A 9,088-nucleotide genomic window follows, 5' to 3' on the forward strand; every position below is an offset into this window, starting at 1 on the left:
GCACAGACAAACTGAATGTGGTTTTGAGTGAGCTAATATACCTGCAACCACGTGGTACAGCCAGCCACCCAGCCAGCCAGCCACAGCCACACACACACAAATGCACTCACTTCCAGACACACTCCATCCCATTTACGTTCGCGAGAAAATAAAGTGCGTGAGCTGACATCAGCATCAACAGTGTGTCAAGGTTCATACAGTCCTACAACATGTAACCTGGGGTTCATCATACTGTGGAGGCGTGTAGTGTCTAGCATTAATTAATCACACAGACCGTAAATATCAACTCTAAACACTTTACACCACAGGAGCACAGACAATGCTTAAGTGCCTCGTACTAGTGTAGAACATAAAGTCGCCATGTTTTTAGCAGTCTGAAGTCTAATGTTTTAGCAACATCTTTCCTCTACAAGTCAGTGCCGTCCTGAGTACTACTTCACATCTTCTTTCTCAACACACAAATATATCGTCCCACTTTACAAGGCTTATTAATTCGCTAAAAAATATTATTTCTTCGACTCTAGAAATATCTTCAACTTAAGCTTAATTATGTACTTATATTTGTAGAAAACATGTTCTACGTGTCTAAGACCGACAACTCCCACACTTGCGGCACCCCGCTATGACGCTGGCCGCCGCCTCCCTGAAGCGCCTGTGCAGGATCGGGTACAGCACGGGGTTGAGGGTGGAGTTGATCCACAGAAGCCAGAAGGAAAACTCGAAGAGGTCCTCGTCCACACAGTCGTCGCAGTGTGCCGACACGAGAGCGAGGATTTCGTAGGGCATCCAACAAACGGCGAAGACCATCACCAGCACGAACAACGACCTCGCCACCCTCACGTCCTTCCGCGCGCGGCGCCTGGTCGACGTCGAGGACTTGACAGCCGTGGACGTAGTGGTCTCTCTCAGTCCTCGCTGTGGCTTCTTGAGCTCTGCTTGGTCGTCGCCTCCCCAACGTCACCTGTGTCGTCCATGGAGGTGTTTGTATGATCTTCGACCTCTAACCCAAGGTTGACAACGTTGTTTGTCGTTGAACCCTCTTGGGAGACTTTATCTGTGCTTGCTTTCCACGGTGACAGGTGGCTGGCAGTCTGAGTAGTAAACACTGCCACTCGCGTTGCTTTCTGCTCGGAGCGGTCCTGATCTCGAACCTCCGCCGTGGATTTGTGGGTTGGCGATGGGGTAAAATGGTCAGACACCTTGGTGCGCATGCGTGTTCGGATTCTAAGAAAGAGCATTACGTTGGTCATGGCTACGACAGTGAAAGGGATGATGAACTCCACAAAAGACGTGAAAAGCAGAAATGGAAGGTAATCGGAAAACGGCACGTGACAGACACCTGGTGCGATCTTGGGGCCAAAGGTCAGCTCCCATAAGAGGATGGACGGACCGAAGATAAGAAACACCCCTCCCCAGGGAATCGCAAGCATGATGACCAGCAAGCGCGTGCTCTGGATCCGTCGATACAGAAGAGGATGGACGACTAAGAGGTATCTGCCGAAAGAATTGGGAACAAAAATCAGTATTTCACTGGAGTCTCATTAATGCATGAGCATGCAAGCATACACGAATACACCTATACGCACGCTCACGCACACACAGTCATATATATCTAAATATCACTTTCTTTGAAATGTTCAACACTACTGATGCTCAAGAATTCTTTAAGGTTTTTTTTTTCTTAGCTTGAGAAAGATTTTTTTTCACCAGTTGCTCATTGTCATGTAGAGATACCTGTCGATGCTGATAACACAGATGCAGAAAGTCGAGGCAGCAGGTGTGACGTAGTCCCAAAGGAGCCAGAACTTACAGTAGGAGAAGCCGGCCTGCCAGGTGCCAGTCAGCAGGTAGGGATGTAAGGAGGGATTGACATCACGCCGATAGCCAGGTCGGCAATCTACACAGGGAGCAGACGTTCGATTCTCTTCTCGCTTTTCCCCCGGAGTAAAAATTCAGAAGCTATCATTTGTTTTCACGCAGCTACAGACATACCTCGTGTCGGATTTTGTTAAGTGGAATATGTCTGTCTGTCTGTCCGTCCGTCCGTCTGTCCGTCTGTCTGTCTTTGTAATATTTACTTTCAGCAGCAGCTGACAACTACAGTGCAAGATCGATCTCTGTCTGTCGTGACCTCTTCGTCTTCCTTGTCGATTATATTTTTTGCAAGATGCACTCACAGATGCTGTAAGTAGTGCTTGTACATCTGATCAGTCACTCAGCCATTCATGTCAAGATTTTTCTCATGGATGACGTCAAGGAAGGCATTACCAATATAGAAAACGTTGAATATAAATAGAAACAGAAGACACATACAGAAAGCATAGATGCAGAGAAGGTTATATATAAAAGAAACAAAGTTCACATAGAAGATAAATTGAAATACAAAGCTTGCAGAAAGAAGACTAAAATGAAGCTAAGTATAAAAAATAGCTCACATAAATATGGTTAACAAGGAGGGAAGGTAAATATAACTAGAAACATACACAGATTATGGCAACCAAGTGAGTGAAACATTACAAAGTGAAAAAAGAAACTGAAGAAATCAGTTTGCACTTCTCATAAAAAATGAATTTATCTCCTGAAAATTTAGAGTAATGTTGTCAAGAAACTTTAAACAAATTAAAACATTATTTCTCTAATTTCTTTTTTTCAAGACTTCATTTTGTTTACAAGGATAAAGTCAATCACCGCTAGATTGATGATGAAGAAGTCGCCGAATTTTCTGAGCGACTTGCGGAGGGCGAAGACGATGAGCGTGAAGCTGTTACCGACGGTGATGAGCAAGGACAGCACGGACGCCATCAACCCAACGACGACGGTGGCGGAATACGACAAAGGAGCCTCATTGCTGTCAACAGGTGTCTCTGTAGACGAGTTATCGCTCGACGAAGCCATATCACCTGACATGGAGCCAACGGACTGCGCATGCGTGTCGTAATAGTCTGGTGAAGATGCAGGCGATATGCTGTAAGTTTGCAATAAAACATCTCATAAATTTAAAACTAAAAATACTAATAAAGATACACTTTTTTTCACGTATATTCTCAGCATGACTTCTATTAGATATTTTAGTAAACTAGATACTTGACATTATAACAAGACTCGTTCAATAAATTTAATTGGCTGAAACATTATTACACTGCCATTTGATATATTTAGGACTGATATTTGACTGTACTAACTTTAACTTTAGTAGAGGCAGTTTTACTATAATATACTTGCCATTGGACATTTGAGTAGACTGATGTTTGACACAGATACTAAACTGTCTTTAAATTACTTCAGTAGACTGCTATGTTACTAAACTGTCAGAAATATAATATAGTATACTGCCTCCTGACAATACTATTAGACTGACATTATGCCATGTATAGCAGATTGTTAAGGAATTCAGCCATACAGCTTTGAACGATATACAAACTTTATGACCTGGCTTAAGCTTCGAATGAAGAAGTAAACAAGATTTATATCGACTTCAGTTAACCGACTGGGAATAAAGTCTCGAGGTCTGTCGTAGTCACCTGGTCCATAACCCCGTTGCTCTCCAACTCCCCCTGTTGTAGACCCCAGGTTAGCATCATCATGCTCTGAGTCACTGACATCTAGACTGGAAAAAAGGTCAAATACCTGACCCACAAACACTGCATGATACGAATATATATATACACAGCAGCAAACACCCTGGAGAGTTTATGTAATATGTAATACAGCAGGAAACAGAATAGAGACTCATTATAATATTGACAAAGTGCAGTAATGGTGTTTTACATCCATATTTGGAATCTGTCAATGTGATCCGTCTGATATTAAAGTGTCAATCGATATCAGTAGCAAGAGTTCAAAGACATGCCATTAGGTTACAGATGTGCCTTACTCCACGAACTCGTGTTAACATCCGTGCTTACTCTGAGAGGATATTCAAGACGGGGGTAACCTCACTCATATGTTCATGATTTTTCATAATACGATGATGTAAATATTTATGTGTCTTTTTCCACCAAAATAACATTACTAGCAATTTGGATGGAAACGTATGTTATGAGCCATTGTTCCGCTACTAAACGCAACTGTTACATTTCACAGAGAGTTGCTGGTAATTATCTTTCTATGTGGTCAAATTCGAATAGCTTCAAGAACTCTATACATCTATATATATATAGAGAGAGATCCAGTCAACTATACAGGAATCTTATTTCATTTTTTAAAGTAAGACTTGAGGAGCAACAGAGAGCGAAAACGAATATATTTTGTCGTCAAGAAACGCATTTATTATTTCCTAGTCCCAGGACGAACATCTTCTACTGCTGAGAAGAAAATCTCTCATTTCAGGAGGTGATACTGGCGAGAAAATCTTCTGTACAAAACCATCCTCTTTCGCCGAAACCAACATCTATTGTGACTGCCAAAGTCAATGACCAGGACAAACAGTTGTCTTGCCGAGACAGTTTACTGTCCTGCCTAACTGTACACCGACTTCCGAACGCACACACACACAGCACGCACGCACGCAAGCACCCACGCAATACGATTTTAAAATATACTAGTAGGAAAATCACAAAAAACTGTCTAACCAAAACAAAAACTATAGTCTCGGACGAGTCCTGCCAGGAGGTGCGCCGCTGTCGTCTAGAGGACAGAAACTCTTGCTCAACTCTGACACGCTGATGGAGCATGTGAGCGGTCGTCTTAATGGCCGACTTAATAACCGCTCTCAAGAGGCTCCTTGACCTCCTACTTCTGTCAGCCAGCAAGAGAGAAAAGAAAAAGATGTTCAACATGAACGTGCCATATGAATGGACAAGCGCGAGAAAGGAGACAGCCAACAAAAAGCATCAGAGGAGGCTGGGAAGGAAGGATGAGGGGGAGATGAGGAAGAAATGGAGGAGTCAGCGATCTACAAAAAGTCACGAATGTCTTCAAAACTGGGAAGGTGCACGAAGAAACGACATCGAAGGTGATGACGACGATGATGTTTCTTTGTAAGGGTACGGGTAGAATCCGCCCTTCACAGTATGAGGAATGATTTTAGGTAAGCTGTGTACTTGTCTATGAGGGTTATGTTTTGCTTTGGTTTTTTTCTTTTTGTGTTTTTTTTTTGTTTTTTGTTTTTGCTTTGTTTTGTTGTTGTTGTTGTTGTTTATTTTTGTTTTGCTTTTTTGTTTGTTGTTGTTTTTGCAGAGGGCAGTCTCGAGTAAAGCTGCGGTTATAAAACTTTTTTATATCGCTCGAAAGCGTTCATGTCCTCAAAAAAGGAGATATTACAGTTGTTTACAAAACAAAATCTCCAAACAGGCATTTATTACAGATAATTCAGATAATATTATGAGTCAGCGCGTGGTCATGCGTTCATCACGTGTCAACAACTGTTTATCAGTTTGCTAAAAAAAGGAGAGAAAATGAGAAGCTCGTTAGTCTTCTTGCTGTTTGTGAGATGTTGGCGATACGACAACACCAGAGGCTGAGCTGAAATAGGAAGTCGTCAGGATGTTATTCACGATGTCGCATCTCGGATCACTTGCCCCCAGTCGATAGATGTCAGCGAGAGATGTTTGACGAGACAAAAAAGAGATGAGAGATTGTGCAGAGAAAGGAAAGGAAGAGAGAGAGAGAAGGCAGATAGAACGAGTGTGTGCTGAGAGACGGAGTCAGAATAAAGTTTTTCATCGTAAATATCGTCGGAAGGATAATGTTCATGTATTCGCCAACAATCCACAAAGAACAGCAACCGTGAAAATGATGTTAAGGGGAAACAAGTCGAACATTGACGACGGGCTTACGAGAATAGATGTTCGATGACAGCATCTGGAAATAAATACCACATCATTTCCTTGAGAATTGGTGTACATGTGAGGCTTCTGTGTGTGTGTGAGAAATGTATTAATTCCTGAACTCAATATACTTTCCACGAAAATGTCTATGGATCTCTATGCCCTTTTCTCGGTGTAGATGACCCCCAGGTAAAAACCTCTGACTTTGTTCGAATCATTAAGAATTTAACGGGAATTCCTTGAGACAGAGAGAGAGGAAGAGAGAGAGAGAGAGGGGTAAGAGCTGGGGAACAAGAAAAAAACTGGAGAAAAACCGCTGACATTTTCTCCTCTCCGTGCATCCGCCTCCAACTTTCTACATGAAAACCTTTATTCTTCACAAACATTAACCGCTTTTATTGTCTCCTGTTTCTCGGCACTTTGAGACAACAACGAGACCAGTGCACTCAAAGAAGCCGGTCACAAGGATCGATGTCGCTTATTTGAACACGACAACCTCTTTGATTGATCCTTTGTCTACACTGATGCAATCTTATACAACAGGAGTACGATGGACTGTCATTAAAACTTCGTCTAATAGTCAGGAATGTATTACACTTCACAGTCATAGCCGGCAATATCTTACATTTCACTATCATCAGAAGGTAAGTCTTTCTCTCCATCAGCAAGACACAGACAAGATCCAGTAAGATTCACCTTCCTTTAAAAAGACTGTCATTGCGAAATGTCATTGTGATTGTTTACCGGGACCCAATATTGCAATCAGTCGGAGTGGAAGATAGTTTTGTTTAATGAAATCAGTTAATTCAGTCTGATCGAAAGCTAAGTTCGCTGCGCAAAAGGTGTTTACATTGGCGAGCCGAGACTTATTGACTAGCCACACGCAGGGAGGGTCGTTTCCCCCTCTGACACCTTTTGTTTCTCTTTTTTTTTTTCCAGCCCACGGCTTCACTCAAGCGCATCATTGACTCCAGCCTTAGGTTTCAATCCAGTTTAGTAACACCTTGCGGGGAGAGTCAGGTTCCTGAGCTGCTCTCACAAACATGTCACCCTCCTTCTCTCCCTCAGGTAACATGGACACGGACAACATTCCCCCACCGACTTACCTACCCCCCTGCTTTCACCCAAAGTCTTCTTGTAATACTATCTTGATGTCCTGTCATTCAATCATGTCTCAACACGTGCATCTCCCATCGGCGATATCCTCCGGTAAGATTGTATACAAAAGAAATGTAATGAAGATGTGTTTGATTATACAGCAGGAACCTACAAAGTCGACGAGCAAACAGACGGACAGGTCACAGATGGTCGGCTACATTCATCGCCGTCTTTAAATCTTCATTTGCAAGATGAGGCGACGGGGGGACAGCAACTGCCTGCAAATGGCAGGTAGAGGCTCCAGTCTTGATGAAGCCATCAGCAAATCTGTTTTCATCGATTGTCCGAAGATGCAAATGGATCGTATTTTCATCGTCCGCGCGTCCTCGCTGAGGCGCCATTGAAATGAAGCGAATATATTTAACAGTCGAGATGTAGATAGAGGCAGCAGCTTAGCCCTATCATCTGCCTGAAGCTTTTGTGACAACATGGTACACACCACCTTCATTTTGCCAGGAGTAGATAGAACAAATAAGTTGTTGACACCTCAGTTAATTCATATCCTCACAAAAACATTCTGATAAAATTACAACCATTGGTTTTTAGCTATTGTAAATACACTTTCAAAAATTAAAATAATAATCGAAATTATTTTTCTTCTATGTTTTTCAGGAGGGGCGCATGGGGAATGGGTCCTTGTAAGTGTTCTTGCTATAAACGTTCATAGTCTCGTGAGACTTCACGTTGCTGTCTCCAGTCCTGTAGACAAACACCTGAGGCTGTAAACATCAACAAATTACCAAAAAACATTCACAAACATATTGCGCAACCACAAACATATTTTTGTTGTTGGATGTGGTCACCAGTTGATGAGTCAACAGAAGGACTTTCACATGTAAAGTGCTTGTACATGAATTCTCGTATACATGACAGGACATAGTTTATTGGTTTACCGCATGCAATTACTGATTGCCACGAAAATGATTGAAGGACTGATTGTGAAGACCAGTCTGGCATTCCAAGCGTCTTTTCTGTGTGATTGCATAAAGATTAGGCATTGCTTTGTTGGTCTAATGGACTTGCAAAATGACCAAAGGGATTGATCTTCATCAGGTAATGGCCACGGCAGGTAGAGCAGGACAACAGCCTTGCTTACCGTGGTAAGTACCACTGCACCACACGCTACCTGCTCTGGAGAGGGTGACCATGATAATATTGAATTAGGTTTGTCTTTTCCTCATGACCACTGAACCTGCTAACATCCACATGGTGCTGTACTGTACAGTACAATCCCTGCCCTTTCAGAAAGTCATCAAAGAACTAGGAAAATGTAGTCTAGAAAAAAGGTGTGGACATTGCACTCAAACGTGCCAGCGACTAAAGCTGTATCACGGTGAGAGAGATAATGTTTCATGCTTGGAAGCCTTCGAAAAGTCCATGACTGAAAGCTGTGGATCAGATTAAAAGTCTTTACATCTCATAATAAAGCCGAAGGAAATGTGTTGGTATAATAGACCGCAACCCATCAGGAACACAGGATCCCATCCTCGTCCTGCACGGCAGATGCCGGAGGCCTAAAGAAGACCATCGGGAAAAGAGAAAAAGGGTATGAATCAAAAACTAGGACAAAAGAAAGACCAGAATAGACAGAAAAAAGATAAAACAGCTCTGGAGAGTGGGAGAATTTGTTGGAAATGATTGTAGATGAAAAAACCGATGAGAGAAAAATGAAAGTAAGAAAGGTGTAGGCTAGTTCAGTCACCCAACCATAGAGATACTAGATGTTCACGAGAATCCTGGCCCACGGGGGCTGCACATATAACAAAGTCACACAAAATATAACATGTATACATGAACAAAAAAAAAGGGATGTTGTAAGCAAATGACACTCCACACACACACACACATGTACATGTGCACAGGTTCATTTACTTATGAATACACACTTGCTGCGCACACTCTCATCTCAACAAACGCGCCCACACACACACTTTCACATAGTCTCAAAGAATTCAATGAAATATTTACCTGACTAATATATTGTTGGCCATGAACTGAGCGACAAGCTGACTTCGGTAGAATAATGTGACGTGCCTGTGGAGTAACGTTCAGCAGCTGGGAGACGTACATGCACGTCACCGCACAAAATGGCGCCAACGAGGTCTTCATTGATGTCCTGAATTGTCAGGTAAGGTTTCCTCTTACCAATAACAGTTTTTTTT

At 42.4% G+C, this 9,088-nt stretch overlaps 1 protein-coding gene across 1 annotated transcript; it reads right to left on the minus strand.

Moving 5' to 3' along the window:
- Positions 1-74: 74 nt before the first annotated feature.
- On the minus strand, positions 75-2,907 carry LOC112573643 (histamine H3 receptor-like). The gene is made up of 3 exons (XM_025254204.1): positions 2,671-2,907; positions 1,735-1,931; positions 75-1,494 (listed from the first exon to the last, which is right to left on the minus strand). Exons 1-3 carry the CDS (start codon positions 2,905-2,907, stop codon positions 906-908), a joined length of 1,023 nt encoding a protein of 340 aa, XP_025109989.1. The 3' UTR covers positions 75-905.
- Positions 2,908-9,088: the final 6,181 nt, after the last annotated feature.

This window comes from Pomacea canaliculata, linkage group LG10 (assembly GCF_003073045.1).
Source record: "Pomacea canaliculata isolate SZHN2017 linkage group LG10, ASM307304v1, whole genome shotgun sequence".
NCBI classification, from domain to species: domain Eukaryota; kingdom Metazoa; phylum Mollusca; class Gastropoda; order Architaenioglossa; family Ampullariidae; genus Pomacea; species Pomacea canaliculata.

What these genes read in the sequence shown, in the direction of transcription:
- LOC112573643 (XM_025254204.1), bottom strand. Translation starts at nt 2,907, where the DNA reads ATGTCAGGTGATATGGCTTCGTCGAGCGATAACTCGTCTACAGAGACA. An exon ending in CGGTGATTGACTTTATCCTT is followed by an intron (nt 1,932 to 2,670) that starts GTAAACAAAATG and finishes CCGGGGGAAAAG; the next exon opens with CGAGAAGAGAATCGAACGTC. An exon ending in TGTGTTATCAGCATCGACAG is followed by an intron (nt 1,495 to 1,734) that starts GTATCTCTACAT and finishes TTCTTTCGGCAG; the next exon opens with ATACCTCTTAGTCGTCCATC.